Raw genomic sequence first — 20,339 nt, forward strand, 5'->3', positions numbered from 1 at the left:
GAATATTTCATGAGGCTTTTTAAAGTGTTGAAAATGACAGTAGTCCTATATATACTTGTTTTATTTAAATCTCCAATTAAAATGGTGTACCACACGGAGGCAATAGTGAATACATTTCCAAACCGTGCAAACGCCGTTCCTCCCCACCACCTGCACGTGCTCCATAATAACGATGGTCACATTTATTTAGCATCTGGGGAATCAAGCAAGCGCTGGGTTAAGAATATCAGCACATTTAATTATTGAACTATTCGATGAGTTAAGTATTATTTTTCTCATTTTACACATGGATGCTATCTTAGAGATGTTAAAGAACCTGCCTCAAGTGACAAGGCTAGTTTGTGACTAGTAGTATCTCATGCTAAACCCCAATACGTCCCTCTTCAAAGACATAGCCTTGTTGCCTCTACTTTTTCTCTGCTCTCTCTTTAACTGTTTAATAGTTGGATGGGCCGGGCACAGTGGCTCACACCTATAATCCCATAATCCCAATGCTTTAGGAGGCCAAGGCGGGTGGATCACTTGAGCCCAGGAGTTTGAAACCAGCCTGAGCAACATAGAGAAACCTTATCTCTAGAAAATAAAATAGAACACAAATTAGCCAGGCGTGGTGTCATGCACGTGTGGTCCCAGGGGGCTGAAGTGGGAAGATGGCTTGTGCCCTGGGAGGCAGAGGTTGCGGTGAACTGAGATTGCCCCACTGCACTCCAGCCTGGGTGACAGAGCAAGACTCTGTCTCAAAAAAAGAATTGGATCATAGCTGTGGCAATGCCTGACTTACTTTCTCCTCTGTAATTTTAGTGCATTGACATTTGTTTCAACAGTTTTCTCTTTAAATGTCTGAATTAATCATGTGGGCATTAGGGTCAAAGAATCATTACTGATGCAGGATTCATTTGCGACCTTTCTACCTTTTGTAAACTTCTAATTTCAGCAGCCATGTGGTTCTGGGTAACCAGGTGATCTATTTTGCCTCCCTTCCTATGTTTCAGTAGGAAAGAAAACTATTATAAAATAGTTTTTTTGATTTATTGTCATGAACAAACATTTAGAATCAGATGGATCCAGTGCAAATGTTGGCTTTATGGCAGAAACTTTCATTGGACAGTAATAATCTGTCAAATGCAATTAATGGCATCTTTCTTACAGAGTTACGGAGAGGATTAGGGTGCAAGAAAACTTGCATAAAGAACCCAGCATGGTGCCTGCTTGGAACAGCATGCATGCTCCTCTCATCCATCTTCATTTTCTTTTAGGTAAATCCCCACCTTCCCTAGATTTTCTGTTGTCCCCTTTAAAAATATTTTTAAATGATACTTGGATCTTTGGAGTTTGAACTAATATTCTCAAGATAACTTTTACTTAAAAAAAATGAAAGAAGGAAAAGAAAAAGTTATAGCAGTAACCACGAACTGCCTCGTTTTACTGCATGGGAAGAAGGGAGTGTAGGCAGCAATAGGCATAAGTAGTCTAATAAATTCCAGGTCCTCATCTTTTATCAGGAGCAACTTAGTCACAATGAAATGCTTTCTCCATAGACTCCATGCCTTCTGCTGTCATTAGCCATACGGAACACCAATATTATGCCTTCACTTTGGACAAGCTCAAAACTCTTCTGAAACACATTCCAGGAAATTCTGTACTTTAAAGACTGCTACCCACCAGCCCTCATCCCGCCCACCCCAGCTTCAGAAGTCACAGCCTTTCTTTTCCCTTTTACATTATTTTACTTTGTCATTGATATTAAATCCATTTCTAGGAGACCTTTGACACTGGTTGGTGGAACAACTGAGTCTTAGAAATATTTGGAAGTAGGATTCTAACCACTAACGTAATAACTATTTCAAACTTGATTTTCATGTCTGTAATCTTCTATTTCATTTGTAATGAAGCAACACTTTGAAGTCTAATGAATTGACCCAAAACCACACATAAATAAATAAATAAAATGGCTAGTGCTGTGCTACTGAGGACCCAGGCTTACTCATTGTCTCTGAACAGTCCTTCCCCAAAGAAGGGAAAATCTCAGTGCTAGGGCACCTAGTGTCGTTTTCAGCATGCTTTTTCTCATGAGAAAAAGATGGAGGATACCACATTCATGAATTTTTTTTTTCCTCTCAAATAACTGAGTTGGTTTAAAAATCATGTTGGAGCTTGGGAAACAAAGTAAAGAACAGGGCACACTTTGTCACCTTATGCAGTGGCCACTTGAGAAAACTTTAATTACTGTCTTCAGATGACACAGATGGAAGAATCCAATCCAGAAAACACTGGCCCTGAAACACCCAAAGGGAACCCTTGGAAGAATTTTCTTTGGAGCTCAGTGTCCTTGTGGCATGGTTGCGGCTGGGGCGGGCGGAGGTGTATTGTATGTAGCTCTTCTGCCCAAGTGCATGTATCGGAGTTGGGAGAAGAAAACGTCCTGCTTGGGCGTTAGTTCATCAGTAACTACTTGTTTTTTAATGAGAATGCCAAAAAAGTCTGTTAGATGATGGTTGATGTCCCTAAGGAAGCTGTTCTTTTCCTAGGAAAACATATCCTACCTACTGCAGGTCATTGATGAGCGCCAAACACATAATAGCGTATGCCTCATAACAATTCATGAACTAGGAACCATTCTTACCAGTTTCCAGGTGAGGGAGCTGCAGCACAGGGAGCTTATATATCATTTGCCCCAGGTTAAGCCTCTTGTAGGAGTGGAGCGTGGCATGAGCGCAGGACTCAAGGCCTGTTCTTTGTTGTTGTTGAGATGGAGTCTTGCCGTTACCTAGGCTGGAGCGCAGTAGTGCCATCTCAGCTCACTGCAACCTCCACCTTCCAGGTTCAAGCGATTCTTCTGCCTCAGCCTCCTGAGTAACTGGGACTACAGGCGCCCGCCACCACCACACCTGACTAAGTTTTTGAATTTTTAGTAGACACGGAGTTTCGCCACGTTGACCAGGGTGGTTTTGAACTCCTGGCCTCAAGTGATCCGCCTGCTTCAGCCTCCCAAAGTGCTAGGATTACAAGCGTGAGCCACTGCACCTGGCCGAGGGCCTGTTCTTAACTCTGCACACTGCCCATGTTTCTTGATCATCATAAGATTACATACCCCCTGCTGTCTTCCTTTCTTCAAGCTTCGCAAGATGTCCCAGCCTTTCTCCTTTCCTTTTAGATTCTTCTAGTTTGTTATCAATATTCAATCCATTTCCACAGAAGCTTTGATACTGCCCAGTGGAACCAATCTCAGAGATTGGTTCAATCTGCTTTTCAACAGAGAAAAGGCCTTAATCACTGGGATGGGTCCTTGCAAGAGGCAGGTGCTGCCTGTTTCCTTTTTAACCAATTAGTAAAAACAGCTGCAGGCTTTTGATGGGGTGATCCGGAGAGGCTGTTGTAAGCGTTGCTTTGGCAGAGGAACGCCACAGCATGAAGGCAGGGAAAGTGCTACAAAACTCGAAGTTTAAGGGTATCTCTGGCTTTGTTTTTCGTTTGGCCTTACATTCCGGTGAATTAGGCAGAAGCAAGGTGTTGTCTCCATTTCAGAGATGCGGAAAATGAGCATGACGAAGATGCTGTTCGGGAAGAAGGTAAGACCCCACAGCATAGCAGCAGGCGATGGGATGTGGGTGAACAGGAGATGGGATGCTTTTTTTCCCATCTGGGTGCTGCACTTGAGCAGTATGAACTGGCACCAGTTGTTTAGCTTCCCTTGACCTCAAATGTCTTCGCCTTTAAAACAAAAGGTCAAGCCAGGCCGGGAGCAGTGGCTCACGCCTGTAGTCCCAGTACACTGGGGGGCCGAGGCGGGCAGATTATTTGAAGCCAGGAGTTTGAGACCAGCCTGTGCAACATGGTGAAACCCCGTCTCTACAAAAAATACAAAAATTAGCTGGGCGTGGTGACACTCATCTATAATCCCAGGTGCTCAGGAGGCTGAGGTGGGAGAATCATTTGAGCAAGGGAGGTCAAGGCTGCGTGAGCAGTGATTGTGCCACTGTACTTCAGCCTGGGCAATGGAGTGAGACCCTGTCTCAAAAAAAAAAAAAAAAAAGAGCCAAGCTAGATAATTTCTAATATTTCTGAGGTCCCATTCAACCTTCCAACAACTTGATTCTACCCAAGTTATTCCATACTCTTGTACTCCTTTTCTACGACACCTCATTTTACAGATATTTTTTGACTCCTTTTGATGTCAAAAAGGAGTCAAAAACTCCTTGTGATGTTACAATTTTCTCAGCTCTCCCCTTTTGTCCAAGATGCCATTTGTTGAATTAAAACACACTTCCTGAACCAAAAAACGAGGTCTTCACCCATTAACCCACCCGTATCTTTATTCAGAACTTATTTTTCCCAGTCCATGGCTCTTAACTTTTTTCACCTGCAGAAATAGTTTCCCCACTCTTATTTACCCTAAGTGTAACTCCTTTCTACTTTTTGTTTCAAATAGTTTTAACGTGAAGCTATTTGAACTACTTTGGGAAGCTAGAAGCAATTTGTCTTTAAAATCAGGCCCAGAACTTGAAATAAGTTGGACAAGGAGAATCATGACAATTAAGTAGCCTAACAGTGAAATGCGATCCTGTTTACTTTACTTTCACCTTACCTTTCAGTCTGATGAGAATATGGGGGTGAATTATCCAAACTGAATAATCACGAGAAGTGCTACAAAGACTAAGGGGGCCCTTAGGAAGTTTCTTCCCCATAGTGTCCAATTTTTGCAAAATGACATTAAAAAATTTTTATTGCTGATTTCCTAATATGAGGAAAGTCAAGGAGCTAAGCTCTACTGCCTGTAGGAGATAATGTGCCTTTTGTTGTAATTTTTCTTATCTCACCAGGTAGACCAGGTATCCACTTACTAGACTGATGTTCTGTGTTTTTTTTTGTTTTTTTTTTTGAGATGGAGTCTTGCTCTGTTGCGCAGGCTGGAGTGCAGGGGGATGCATCTTGGCTCACTGCAGTCTCCACCTCATGGGTTCCAGTGATTCTCCTCCCTCAGCCTCCCAAGTAGATGGGATTACAGGTGCCCACCACCATGCCTGTCTAATTTTTATGTTTTTAGTAGAGACAAGATTTTGCCATGTTGGCCAGGCTGGTCTTCAGCTCCTGACGTCAGGTAGTCCGCCTGCCTCGGCCTCCCAAAGTGCTGAGATTACAGGTGTGAGCTTCTGTACCCGGCCTAGACTGATATTCTTTGTGTCATGAGGTACAGTTGGCTCCAGCCTCAATCTTTGTACAGCTGAGAGGACGATGAGATGGGAGAAACGTGAAGAATTCACTGCTAGTAAATTCTGCGCAAGTATTATGCTCACATTTTTAAGTAGCTAGGTACTGATTGTTTTTAACGAGTTATAACAGAATATCATGTCCGTCAAATGCTACCTATTTTTCATGTGTCCTTTGACTTAAGAGTTGTCCCTCCATCTCCTTGGAAGATTGATCACCCATATACCCAAATCCTCTCATACCTAGTCCCACAGTAGGCTCTGGGAATCCACTTACAGGAAAAGTTGAAAAGTTAACCCTTCATCTATGCAGGTTTCCACATCCCATGAAGACTGCATTTTCCATCTTCTTTTGGTTGAAAACACAGGTGAACCCATACAGTTCAACCCTGTGTTGTCTGAGGTGGATCATTTTTCATCTGGTACAGATTATTTTTTGTAAATTTTTCCCCATGTTACGTAAAAGAAAAGAATGGTCATCCTCAGTATTAAGGTTGTTTTTTCGTGTTTGTGTGTGTGTGTTTTTTTAGTGAAAATCATTTTTGCACAGAAGTGGCAGTTAGAGAGTTAATGTGCCTTGAGGTTAGGACAAAAGAGAGTCAGCTGAGGTAGTAGCAGGTTTTAAAGAACGAAAGCCTTTGCTTCCACTGGTTTTGTGTAGTAAGTGCTTATTTCAGCACATAATTAGATATTGAGATAATGTCCAAGAAAAGTGATTATTTCCCTCCCTGAAAATGTTAAAGCTTTAAAGAGATTCATTTTTCAAGACCAATTTAGATTCAGTTTGTCATTTGCTTATTTGAATATTATAATCTGAAGCACTCTTACTCCCTGAGTGACCAGCAGAGGTAACATTTCTTATGGTCATGAGAACCAGTGACTTGAAAGAGTGTTCAAAAGATCTCTTTGAATTACCGTGCTCCTCTTACTTCTGTTCATATTTAGATGGTCACTGCTGGCTTTCATTCAGAATTGTTTTAGGTCCAGCTATTACTATTAGACTGAACCTGGGGGATAAAGTCCTTGGTTACAGTCTATAAACAGAGAGTCTCCTCTTTGTGAAGAGATATCTCCAACTGAACTACACATTTCATGGAGGTGGAAGGCAGGGGTGTCTTCACTCTTATGTCCTCACAGCCTCATTCATTGTTGGTGTTCATTCATGACATTGGATGAAGAAGTCTTTTTAATAGAAGTCATGCTTCATAAATGAAGGGGAATGGTAGGGGCAAACTGGAAAACCTTGATATGTTTGAGCCCAGAGGATTCTGTGTCTCTTCTGTGGTAGGTGGATAGGCTTGATTTTTCTTTTCTCGCTCTTCCTCTATTTTTTTTTTTAAGAAAACTTGTAAATTTTCCCCCAAGTTATGCAAAAGAAAAGAATGGTCATCCTCAGTATAAGGTTGTTTTATTTATTTATTTATTTTATTTTATTTTATTTTTTGTGAATTTCGTCTTCTGTGTCATTTAAGAGGATAAAGTATACCTCACATCCCAGTTAAAGACCACCGATGAACTGGGCTGAAACCTTTGCAGCTCAAGACTTAGCTGTGTGTGGTCTTCTATTAAGGAAGAAAGTGGAGCTCTGGGCTTGAGAAGAGTGATTGAGAGTGTGGATGCTGGAGCCTGACTGCATAGATTCAAATTATACTTCCACCATCCACTGTTCCTGTGGACTGGCAAACCATTTACTCTTTCTGTGCCTCAGTTTTCTAGCAGGAAAAAGAGAATAATAATGACAACTCACAATATGGTTGTTATCTGTATTAAATGAGTTAATATGTGTGGAGCACCTAAAACTGTGCTTGGCACATGGTCAGCCCTTAAATATTAGATGATGATATTCCCCACTTATTGGCTGTGTAAGTTTGGCAAGTTACCTTCTCTAGCTATGGTTGCTTACCTTTAAAAATGAGTCTAATAATACCTTACTTACCTAGAGCCAAGGAGATGAAATCAAACAATCTCCTGGGACCGAAGACTTGACTCACTTTCCATGGAATTGTGTTGGCATCTGTGAGTATTGAGGGGATACTGAAACCTTATAATTCTGCTCCATGCCATGGTGCAGAAGGGTCAGTAGCCCCTTCCAGCATCTGTTACATTTTGCCCAAATCTATAGAGTGGCCTGGAAGCTTATTCCAGAAATCAAGAATTAGTTATCTCTGAGAAAATTGAGTCTTTTCAGTTCGTAAAAACAAAAAGACCAAATACATGCAATCTCCCACTGCCCCCTGCCGTGTTAGAACTGGATGATCTGCATAGCCCGTAAGAAGACTGATCTTAAGCCAGATGCAGTGGCTCACGCCTGTGATCCCAGCATTTTGGGAGGCCCAGGTGGGCGGATCACCTGAGGCTGGGAGTTCGAGACCAGCCTGACCAACATGGAGAAACCCTGTCTCTACTAAAAATACAAAATTAGCTGGGTGTGGTGGCACATGCCTGTAATCCCAGCTACTCGGGAGGCTGAGGCAGAAGAATCACTTGAACCTGGGAGGCGGGGGTTGTGGTGAGCAGAGATGGCACCATTGCACTCCAGCCTAGGCAGGAAGAGCGAAACTCTGCCTCAAAAAAAAAAGAAAAAGAAGACTGATCTTATGATCTGTTGTTGTGATGATTTCTTTCTACAGTCTTGAAGAAGCAGATGTCTGATTTTAATCAATGTGTGTTTCCTCTAGACAAGAAGCTTGGTCTGAGACTTAAAAGACACCATTGAATTTTTCTGCAGTGTCCTGGTGGCTTTTTGATTAAGTGTGCCTCAGTTAATAATCCCTGAAAATACTATGATCAGGAGCAAACAGAGAAGTACCTGTTTTAAAAACAAGATCAAATCAAGATTTAGAAAGTGTTTTACTTTCCCTTAGTGGTTGGTGGGATGCAATGATATGTTTTTATCTGTGTGAGCGTTCCTTTTGAATACATTGCTAGAAATGTGTTTTTGAATCAGAATTTCTCAGTATTAATACTTAGATTGTTTTTAGTGCTGAAGAACATAGCTCAAGTTATCAATATGTGACATGTAGCCACCCCTTGCAGATAAAGCAAGACTGTCGTTTTCCTTATGGCTACCATTTCCATTTTGCAGAAGGAATTACTGTTTGTGTTTAACACTTGACCGCAGTCGTCTTGGACCTTTGCTCAAAGAGAGATGGCAATTACTGTTAAGCCAGTTTGACTTGCCTCTCCATCCAGAACAGTGTCCTGTCCATCCCAGGCACTGATTGCATGCCTGCTGAGTGGGACTGGATTTGAAAAACGCTGAGCCCTTCAGGTAGACAGGCAGCTGTCCCAAGAGGCAGCTAGGAAACAGGGCTGCAGTTTTTACCCCCATTCTTTGGTGCCAGCTTCCCAGCATATGAATAGCGTGGTAGAAACTACCCTGGGCTGATGTTGGGAGGAGGTTTTGTCTGTGCTGTTTTTGTTTAGGCAAATTGGGTCTGTGATAGAGATCTGACTGATGGAGACTTTTCAGATGCTTTGCCCTTTAGGGGAATGCGGATCCTTGGGGATCTTTGCATTGTTTTGTCTAAGGGGGTCGGTTGTGTGTGACGCTGTGTCATGCCGGGTTTCGTTCAGTTGGCTGGGACACCAAAGGCGAAAGGGGTGTCCTGCTGCTGCCAGGGTTTCTAAGGAAGCCGGGAAGTCACAGCTGCTGAGCAGAAAGAAGCCTGCGGTTGACACAGGGAGTGTAGAGGGTAATCGTTTCTGCGGAGCCTGGGCTGTTTACTCTGCCACCGTGTTGCTGGTGGACGCTGGGTGTGGTGGGCGTGCTTGCCTAGTACCTGTTTGTAGAGCACTGAGACAGCCAGGGCAGAGCTAAAACAGCAGTCATCTGAAACCAGTCGTGTGGGTTTTCCCTCAAGGGCTTTAGCAGCTAAAATCTGCATTCCAGATGAAACCTGCAGGGAAGCGGAAGAAAGCACGTTAACAAAAAAAAAAGAAAGCTTAAAGGGCAGTAAATTAACTGCTTTGAGAGTTCTAGGCACTTTTGAGGTGATGTATTGCTTTCTTTAATTCATTTCCTTGATTGCTGCGTTGTAAGTGGCTGCTGATCTGGGTGTACTGCTAGTTTTTTGGCCTGGATGCCCCAGGCCTCTCTGATCATAATCCAGATGAAAAAGAAGGCCTGTGTCAGAAGTATTTCAGTCATTTTCTGCTGATTCACTTCTGATTCCCTTAGGCTTCTCTAGGCAGTGGCTTAAGTTCCTTCAGAATCAGCCTGCCGGCTCAGCACTTTCAGAAGCCTTCGCTTGCTCACCAATGAGGAAGTTGAATGCCACCAGGAGAACCGCCGGCCTGGGGCGGAGCTCCTCGTGAAGTCCTGGGCTGGGATTACAGGGCAGGCTGACTTTCCCTATGACAAAAAGGCTTTTGTCCCCGGGAATAAATACGGAAGTTTCAGAAGAGCAGCGTCCCTGGTCCGTGTGTAGTAAGGTGCGCGGTCTCGGCTGCTTCTGGGCTTAGACTCCACAGGTTTTTCCCAGTTACCCTCGCATACCATCATCGCACAAACCGGAAGGAGGGCACAGTGACCTGAAAGAGACCAAGTGTGTTTGCTGTGCGGCTGACAGCCTAACTCCCGGTTCCCATTGCTCTCTGTCCTGTGAATTAAGAGCAGATGGAGTGGATAAACTGAGAGAGCAGGAGAAGGTAACACAAGTCAGAACTTCCACCAAGGGCATTACTGAGATATGGAGAACGTTGATAATTCTCTGGATGGCAGTGATGTCTCAGAACCAGCAAAACCTGAAGCCGGACTTGAAGTGGCTCAGTCGATCCTGAGTAAGTTCTCTATGAAATCCCTGTTTGGGTTTACGAGTAAGTTGGAATCTGTGAATCCAGAAGAGGAAGATGCTGTGCTGAAAGCATTCCACAGTTTAGACGCGGATCCCACATCTCAGCAGGATGATCCCAGCAATGGCTTGGATCCACAGGAAGCAGAGTCTCAGTTTTCACCTGACCTCGGAAATGATGAGAAAACGGCAAGGGTGGAGACAGAATCAGAGGGAAGTCAGAGAAAAGAAGCAGGGACATCTCTCCTTGCTCAAGAGCTGCTTTCCCTCTCTACTTGGAAAGGGACAAAGGACGATGTCCTTTGTGTTCGTGGGACCCTCGTGCACACCACCAGTGATTCTGACTCTGATGATGGTGGCCAGGAGCCAGAGGAGGGAAGCAGCACTCATGGCCCAAAGTCCCCTAGTGTTGTTTTATCTGAGCCATCGCAGTGGTCCCAGGAAAACCCAGGAGGTTTCAGGGAAGATACTGTCACTGGGGAGATGAACGGTGCAGAGCTCTGTGCAGAAGATCCTCAGAGGATTCCACCTGAGATAAGCAGCAAACTGGAAGCTGGCAATGGTGGTCTTCAGACAGAGTATCGCCCCAGCCAGGGCCAGGTGGGAGAAGAAGGGTCCCGCGTCCTACCTGCAGTAACAAGCCAGAATTCGGGTGTTGGTGTCACTGAGAGTGCCTCTTCTAAAAAAGAAACCTCTGGAGAGAAGTCATTCCAACTTCCAGCTTTCTTCAGTGGGCTTCGTGTGCTGAAGAAGGGGGCTACCGCTGAGGGGGGAGAGACCGTCACTGAAATTAAACCGAAGGATGGGGACTTAGCTTTGCTCAGATTGACCCAGCCTGTGCACAAGTCCTTAGTGCAGGCAGGGCCACAGACAGGGAAGAGTGAGGAGAAAGCAGCTGAGCCGAAGGCCACTCCCACTCTCCTGGAGCAGCTCTCTCTGCTGCTCAACATTGACATACCCAAAACTGAACCGAAGGGAGCAGACCCTGAGTCGCCCAGGAGAGAAGAGATGGGCTGCAACACGGATCAAGAGAGCCAGAGCGGCCCTGGAGTAGCCCAAACCCAGGGTGGTGAGGTCAAGCCAAAGCCGCCAGAGACGGCCCTGGAGGCTTTTAAAGCCTTATTCATCCGGCCCCCCAGAAGGGGGACCACAGCCGACACCTCTGAGCTGGAAGCTCTCAAGCGCAAGATGAGACATGAGAAGGAGTCGCTAAGAGCCGTGTTTGAACGGTCCAAGTCAAAGTCAGCGGATGGCCCCTCTGATTCCAAAAGTGTATGTAGAATTGGGTTTTGCATTTTAATATAAAATATGGTGCGGCTGTATTTCTTTCCAGGTTTCCTCCCGAAGTGAATCCTAGTTGCCTGTTAGTGATTCTTTTAGGTGGAAAAGGATTATAGTCAAATTGTGTTGTCCTGTAAGAAGTATGGAGTTAGCCAGAAGTGCTTTTCATGCTTCGTGATTTTTATCTGGAATATTACAAGAGGGATATACATAAAGCTGTGCAGGTAGGAAAAGGGTAACTGTCACCGTGAGTTTAAACGTTGATGGTAAATGCACTGATAAAACTAAGTAGCATGAGGAAATGATGCACGATGGAAGTACAGCCCGGGTTTACAGGGTTTCCTCACCACTTAATTATACCTCCGCAGAAACTGTATCGTTCTTTTGAAAGTCTGCCATTTGGCAGAATAGGTGTTTGTGGTGTGATTGCAGTGTCCCACATTGATTGGAAGGCTTCCAGATTAAGCATTGGATTTAGAATGAGGCCGGGGTTTTTATTCTATTTCTGCCATTTACTGGCTGGGTAACTTTAATAATCTCCAAGCCTCAATCTCCTCATGTGCAAAATGAGGAAAATAAATTGGTTATATGGTTGTTACGAGAATTAAAGGCAGTGTATGAGAAGCATCTAATTAATGGAAGCTGTTATTACTCAAAGAAAACCCAGGTAATTTCTAAAGATGAGCGAGTACCTGTCCAGTAGATCTTAAACGATCAGAAGAACAATAAATAGAATTTCTTAATATCAGTTCAGTGTATGATTATCGTTCCTCTTATATATTTAAAATATTCAGTTAGAATGTTAAAAATGAAAGTCTTTGGCAAAATTTCTCAGATTACAGTTAAAAAACCAAGCACAATGTAGCATTCTCCTAGTTGTAAAAATCAACCCATATAAAAATGACTGGAATATGAAGATAATCTCATTCATTCATTTATAGGAATAAAAGGAAATTTAGCAGTGTGGAATGTTTGAAAAAGTGTGTCTTGGTCTATCACTGATGTTCATGAAGTTAGTCTTTGTGTTAAATAATCCTGGAGTCTGGGATACATTTCTAAACATTCCTATAAATGTACTTCGGTGTAGTACATTTGTGTCTGTATCTTCAGGTCAAAGTATATTTGTGCTTTTTGAAATTAATAAAAATCATCTTTTAAGGGTTGTGTGATACATACTTAGCCTCAAGGTTTTTTTTGTTGTTTTAAATTTTCACATCAACTGATCACATTACACTTTTGGAAAAGGGTCACACTATAGAAAGATATCTCAGTTACAGTGAATGAGAGCAGTGTGCAACTAGCCATTAAAATGAACTTCAGAATTAGGGTTAGCATGTCATTTTTCAGGAATTAATTGGCTCTGACTACATTTCACTTCTTATTTGCCTGCTCTTTCCACAGCCTGACCACAGCCCGACTGAGCAGGATGACAGGACTCCTGGCAGACTTCAAGCTGTCTGGCCACCCCCAAAGACAAAAGACACAGAAGAAAAAGTGGGACTGAAGTACACTGAAGCAGGTAATGTGAAAAGAAGCTAGGGGCCCAGGAATGAATCTCTTCCTGCAATGGCTTTTAGTTCTAGCTTAGTTGACTCTCAGAATCTGGGGTTTTGTTTCATTATAAAATGTAATGCTGAAGGCTTTCTTTTTGGTTTTGCTGTTAAAGTGAACCTTTGCACGCTTATTGTTAATGAGCCTCTGAAAGATGAATGCAGTGGAATGAATGAAAGGGGGCATGTGTGTGAAGCAGGAGAACCTTGGGGGACCTGATTGGAGAAGGTAGATTGCAAATCCCTCAGGAAGCCGGTGGTTGGTTCTCATATGGTTTTGTGAGCTGGCAGTGTTGCTAGAAGAGGCAGAGTATGGTTCTCTAGAGCTGTAATCTGATTTGTTGTTTGTCTTTGAGTAATGCTTTGGAGATAAAGGAACCTTGTGCAGAGTGAATGTACAGATACCATATCAGTTACTCGTTCACTTTTGTGAGACAAAGCTTTATTTAATGCATGGCCAACTTTAAAGCAACCTAACTCAGGCCGGGCGCGGTGGCTCAAGCCTGTAATCCCAGCACTTTGGGAGGCCGAGACAGGCGGATCACGAGGTCAGGAGATCGAAACCATCCTGGCTACTACGGTGAAACCCTGTCTCTACTAAAAAATACAAAAAAAACTAGCCGGGCGATGAGGCGGGCGCCTGTAGTCCCAGCTACTCGGGAGGCTGAGGCAGGAGAATGGCGTAAACCCGGGAGGCGGAGCTTGCAGTGAGCTGAGATCCGGCCACTGCACTCCAGCCTGGGCAGCAGAGCAAGACTCCGTCTCAAAAAAAAAAAAAAAAAAAGCAACCTAACTCTCTGGAAACCTGCCTAGGAACTTTACTTGAATTTATTTAAATGAAATGGGAATCTAGATATGGTTACTATTTAAGTGAAAGTTTCACATGAGCTGTAAAATGACACCAAAGCATTAGAAGATGGGTTATATACCCACATTAAGAATTGCATGTGTGTGTATGCCTGAAACCTCTTTGCCTTCTTCCTGATATTTAGAGATTACCTATACATGGCTTATATTTGTTGTTTTTATTAGGTATGTGTGTGTGTATTAAGGTCTATCTCTCTGGTTATAGAAAAATACTTTTTTCCATTCCTGTTCACTGATAGATATGAACGGATCAAAGTTGGCTGGTTCAGTAGGTTTTTCCATAATACCAGATTACTCCAGTGATTGAGAACACACTGGCAGTTGAATCTTGAGATCATTTCTAGCTTTCATTTACACAGTTGCTACTTACGACTCTGCGGGGAATTGGTTACTTCACAGCATTTTCTTTCTGTGGTGTTTGACTTCCAGGATGAAAACTCATATCCTTGATGAAAATATGGATAGTGATTTAAGTCTTCTTGCCCATATTTGATTTTCCAAAAATCATAATTGTATAAGAGTGAACAGCACAAGGGTGGAAAATGATTGTTTCCTCTAAGCAGAGCAATTCAGACAGAGCAGTAAAGAAAGCATAAGGATGTTCTAGGTAATTGAAGCACAGAAGTAGCATAGGGCTGAACTTCTGTTTCACCCAAACTTGAATGGAAAATTTCCTAAACAACGTTAGGTCACTTTTTTCCTTTTGCTTTGTTTAGTCCAAATGCATTTAACTTTGTTTTCTCTAGGGTAATTACATATATGACTGTATGAATGAGGGTCGTACTAATCAGGAATCAGCTGGCACTCAAATGGAGTGATTTGAGGAGTTTATTAGAGACCGGCCACAAAGGTACAGACGGGGTTTAGGAAAAGCAGTAAGAGAGCGCTACTCTGGGGCTAGTACCAAGAACAAGCTTTTACCTCACCCAGGCCTGAAGGGGCAAGAGTAGGAGTGGCTCTCGGAAGCTAGAACTTAAGAGGGAGGCTGAGTGGTGTGGAGACAACTGCTGGGCAGGACCTGCAGCCCTCAGCAGGGAGGTGCCGCCGGTCGATAGTGACATGCCAGGCTGGATGCTGAGGGCAGACAGCCTGATCTCTTCTCATCCCACTGTCTGGTCCCCCACCGTCATTCCCATTGGCCAAACCCAGAGAGAAGTCAGCAGACCGGGAACACTTGAGCCTATCATTTCAGGCCTGTCAGTGGGGCCCAGAAAGGGCGCAGACCTGGAGAGGCACGCAGGAGATCTCCTGCACAGTTACACTGCCGCCATGAGCGCCCGGCGGGCCCTGGGCGCACGCAGGAGATCTTCCGCACAGTTACACTGCCGCCATGAGCGCCCGGCGGGCCCTGGGCGCACGCGGGAGATCTCCTGCACAGTTACACTGCGGCCCTGGGCGGACGCAGGAGATCTGCACAGTTACACTGCCGCCATGAGCGCCCGGCAGGCCCTGGGCGGACGCGGGAGATCTCCTGCACAGTTACACTGCCGCCGTGAGCGCCCGGCAGACCCTGGGCGCACGCGGGAGATCTGCACAGTTACACTGCCGCCGTGAGCGCCCGGCAGGCCCTGGGCGCACGCGGGAGATCTCCTGCACAGTTACACTGCCGCCATGAGCGCCCAGCAGGCCCTGGGCGGACAGGCTTCCAAAGCCCTCCTGGAGAAGAATCTGCACACACATGCTGGTGTTGTCATACTGCACGACACGGGATTTCAGGACCAGGGCACAAAGACAAACTTATGTTTTTATCATCCTGTGGGAGGGTTATATTTTCTAGTATAATCAGTTCATAGAAAATATGACGGCTATTATTCAGAGGCTTGCTCTGTAGATTCTTGCTTTATCTTAATATGAAGGGTTTGTTTACGGATCTCAGAAAATCTCTCATAGGGTTTTAAATGTTCCCCTACATTACAAAACAAAATAAAACTTGAAGATACACAGAAAAGTCATGAAGCAGAAGAAACTTTATATGATTCTATTTCAGAGAAACTGTTGTCAATGTTTTGAAACATGACAGGCCTATGTGAATTTAATACTGAAAAATAGAAGTAGAATTTGAATCATAGACTACTTTATTATTTAAACTCTTCAAATGATTTTTACTAATTATAAAAATTTATTTCAGTTACACATGATATATTATAAATAACAGTACTGTCTTTATGTAGAAGTATTTTATCTTAGGATCAATGCTGACAGATAGAATTGCTGTACATAAGAGTATATGCCTTTCTAAGGTTTCTGATGTGTATTACCATGTTGCCATAGTTGTTTTTTCTTACTAAATACCTATCCCTAAGAATTACCATTTTGAAACTGTTATTTTACTTTTTATCACTTGTTTTTAATTTTACTATATTTTATGTGTGGAAGTTTTAAATATTTACATAATCAAATCTATCCTTTCATTATATAATTTCTGATTCTTTAGCTTAAAAGACTTTCTGTAAGTTTACCAATGTTTTCATATTTCTTGAAGGGTTTCCTTGTACTTCTTTTTTCCTCTCCTTCCATCACTCCATTTCATATGAAAAATTTAATTTGGTATACAGTCTGAGCTAGAGATCGAAGACAACTTTTTTTCTAAATTGCTAATTAATTCTATAACAGACTTTTATTTCCCCCAAATTTGTTTAGGACTGTTGGGGGCTTTCTGTTGTCTTTGATATGTTTGTATATTATGCCCTATCTTATTGTAGCATTACAATACATCTCAGAATCTGACGGTTCCATTTCTTTTGCATACTTTTAAAAACTGTTTTTGGGTTTCCTCATATATTCATTCTTCTAGAAAAACAAAATTTTTATTCGAATTGTATTAATTTATAAATCAATGTGAGGTAGGAATGAGAATTCTTAGTATCTTCACCAAGAGTGTGTCTTATAAAACTACTCAAAGTTTCTTGACATTCAGTAAATTAAATATATAGTATTTATTTACATATAAATATATATTTATGTATACGTGTATGTCTTTTCTAAATATCTTCCCTGTCATATTTTTTCAAAGACAAATACATGGTATGGATTTGCTTCTTGTGATTTGTTTTCCTTAGAATGTGCTCATAAGCCTCTAGTGACTCGGGCATGCTAGCTTTATTGCAGGTGATTTTCTCCCCAGGGCCAGGGCTTGACTGGGTGAAGGACACATTTGGACTGACCTGTGGTACTTTCCCTCAGTTTTACCGTGGTTAGTGATTCTTCATATTTTTAGACTCCTTTAAAATCTAGCAGTGATAGAAAGCCACAGAAGAAAACATGACACCGAATTTAGTATATATTTTAGACCCTCCACGCCACCCCACAGCTATCTGTGGACACCTCGAGGTTCAGAGGAAGAACCTGTTCCAAATACTCAACCCAAAGCTGGGCTTCCTTTCACCTCCATCTCCTATTTTGTATTATGAAGGACTGCCTGAAATTGCTCACTATTAAGAAATTTAAAAAATACATTGTCATGATGTACATCTCAAAATCCTCAGGGGAAGTGAGATTAATGTTTTTGGAATTAAAATGATACCATTTAGGGAACTATCAGTGACTGAATTGCTCACAGAATGAGAAAGAAACAAGTTTGAAGAAAAACACTCATGCTTTCTGAATTGAATTGTGCATATGTGGTTTCTCTCTCAGTGTGCATCTGGAAAAGCTTTTCTCTCAGCCTGCAGCATCTCAGAGCTGGCCGGGGGCTGGGGAATGGCAGATGTGCTGCCGTGCTGAGTGTGAGGACCATAGCTTTTGTAGAGAAGAGAACTTGGCACAATACATTGTAGTTATTGAAAGTAAGCTAATTGTCCAGACATGTGGCATCTCCAGGAGATACATCTTTCCTCAGAACCTGAGAGCAATTCAGAAACATCCCTATTTAGAGTATTTTAGATTAAATAGAGAAATAACCCATCCCTCAATTTAATAAAGATCCACCTATTTTCTGGTTTCTCGTTTGAATTTCCTTCATTATAAAATGAGAGCTGTTTGCTACCCTTCCTGGTAAGTCAGATATCCTTGCTTTACCAGTCAGAGAGCTATAAATACCTCATAGTACGTTATTGGCCTACTATAATTTGAGTTTTAATTTCTGCATTCATAGCTAGCGGGCTGCGTTAGTCAGCAGTGGATTTTCCTTTAAAGTTATGTGTCTAGACAAATTATCCTGACTTTCTCTTTTACCATCTGGGGAATGGGTTTGTTCATTGTACTATCTTTCATAGACCCCTGTAGCATGCTATCATCAGTTACATGGAGTGATTGGATTGTGATACCTTAGAAATTGGAAGCTGAACAGACTAAAGACCAGAAATGTCTTGCAGTTTTGGGTTGCAGGAAAAGGTTCACTGTGAAACTAGAGGTGAAGTGTATTGTGCTAAGCTTCCGCTTAGTGTACATACACAGCTGGGAGCTGTAGAGAGGAGACTGACTCTCCCAATATAAATGGGAACTAAAGCTTGACTTTTAGGAGAGGAATTGGAAGTGGGGACTGGAGACTCAAGAATCACATATTGTGTTCAAGGAAATATTAGTAAAGATCTTTGGCTCAGGAGAGTAGAAGCAAGAGATTAAAATACAGAGTCTTGCCAGGCGCGGTGACTCAAGCCTGTAATCCCAGCACTTTGGGAGGCTGAGACGGGTGGATCACAAGGTCAGGAGATCGAGACCATCCTGGCTAACACGGTGAAACCCCGTCTCTACTAAAAAATACAAAAAACTAGCCGGGCGAGGTGGCGGGCGCCTGTAGTCCCAGCTACTCGGGAGGCTGAGGCAAGAGAATGGCGGGAACCCGGGAGGTGGAGCTTACAGTGAACCGAGATCCGGCCACTGCAGTCCAGCCTGGGCGACAGAGTTGAGACTCTGTCTCAAAAAAAAAAAAAAAAAAAAAAAAAAAAAACAGAGTCTCAGTTTTTAGAATATAAAAAACTGAGAGCTGCCAACAACTTAGGTCATTTAGTTCAACTTACTCATTTTACAGATGACAGCAGTGAGATTCTGAATTGCTGAAAGATACACATAACTTATTAATATTCTATTGATAAATTATATGTAATAATTATGAGTTGGAATTATAATTTGAAGATAAAGATAGTCTCAAATTGAAGAGTGATGAATTAAACTTTCTTTAAATCTTTTTGCAAGTATACCAGTATCTAAAGATCCAACAAGGAAAATACATGGGATCAGAAGCATTTTTTGTGGGAACATAAATTAATATGGCCATTATGGAAAATGGTATGGAAGTTCCTGAAAAACCTAAAAGTAGAACTACTAAATTACCCAGTAATCACACTTCTGGGCATGTATCCAAAGGAACTGAAACCAATATGTAAAAGGGATAACTACACTCCCGTGTTCATTGCGGAACTATTCATAATAGCCAAGACATTACATCAGTGTAAGTATTCATCAATGGGTAAATGGATAAACTATGATATATATACACAATGGAATACCAATCAGCCTTAAAAGGCCGGGGGAAAATTCTGTCATTTGTGCCAATGTGGATATGTCAGGAGGACCTTACGCTATGTGAAATAAGCCAGGCACAAGAAAGACAAATGTTGCATGATCTCACTTATATGTGGACTCTAATAAAGTTGAACTCATGGAAGTAGAGAACAAAATGATGGTTATCAGAGGCTGGAGAGTGGGACGGAGGGAATGGAGAGTCGTTGATCAAGGGATACAACATTTTAGATAAATAGGAGAAACAGATTTTGTGATCTTTTGAGCACCAGTGTGATTATAGTAAAAAATAAGGTATTCTATATTTCAAAATAACTAAGAATAAATTTCAAATCTCTCACCATAACAAACTATAGGCAAGAAAGATGATGCATACATTAATTAGCTTAATTTAATCGTACCACATTGTATGCCTGTATCGAAACACCACATCATATACCCCGTAAAGGTATACGGCTATGATTTGTCAATAAAAAATTATGCAGATTATTACAAATTATGGGATCTGAAGTGAGTGGACCTGAACAGTAATGTAGAACATACGAGGCCATCCTGGCTCACTGGACTCATCTGCAAAAACTCACTTGGTGGTTTCATGCTGTTCTTTTGATTCCTCAAATAGAAATCAGAGAAGGGAGTGAATGGTATTTTTTATGCTATGAGGCTTAAGCAATTTCAAGCAAATAAAAATGCTTCTGGTCCGTGGATTCTTGGAAAGTTCAGGTGAGGTTCATTCAGCTACCATTCATTGAGCCACGGTTTGTGTGGTAAAATGCATGGTGTATATGTAAATGGTTTTAGGAGGTACATGAACAAACTTTTTCATTTTAAAAGTTGTTATTTCAGTGATTTTACTGGGTTTTAGAGAAAATAAAACCAGTGCATTCAGTCTACTTTGAGGCCTTTTTTGGGAAGATTAGAATGAAGTTGATATGCCTTATTCTATACCACATTTTAACAAACATCTTTCAGTAGTCATTGTCTTTCTCATAATTTCTCTCCAGGTGGCCTCGTTTTTCTTCTCTTCTGCAAATCTGTCTGTTGCCAGCCACCAAGTTTTCTTTCTCCAAATCATCCACCAAGCGGCTTCTCTGCCATCCTGGCTTCAGCCTCCTCCACCAGCAGCCCCACCACACCTTTCCACCACCAGCCCCCCACCACACCTTTCCACCACCAGCCCC

General features: G+C 42.4%; 1 protein-coding gene across 2 annotated transcripts in view; it reads left to right on the plus strand.

The window, feature by feature from the left end:
* FMN1 (formin 1) overlaps nucleotides 1-20,339 on the plus strand; it is a 378,961-nt gene that overhangs the window by 76,450 nt on the left and 282,172 nt on the right. The window contains exons 1-2 of one of the 2 annotated variants that reach the window (XM_023230252.1): nucleotides 9,899-11,272; nucleotides 12,683-12,800. In XM_023230252.1, coding sequence (XP_023086020.1) covers nucleotides 9,899-11,272; nucleotides 12,683-12,800 — 1,492 coding nt within the window. Of the gene's footprint in view, nucleotides 1-9,898; nucleotides 11,273-12,682; nucleotides 12,801-20,339 lie in introns of those variants that run through there. The other variant, XM_023230251.1, reaches the window with a different exon arrangement.

The sequence above is a fragment of the Piliocolobus tephrosceles genome, chromosome 6 (assembly GCF_002776525.5).
Source record: "Piliocolobus tephrosceles isolate RC106 chromosome 6, ASM277652v3, whole genome shotgun sequence".
NCBI classification, from domain to species: domain Eukaryota; kingdom Metazoa; phylum Chordata; class Mammalia; order Primates; family Cercopithecidae; genus Piliocolobus; species Piliocolobus tephrosceles.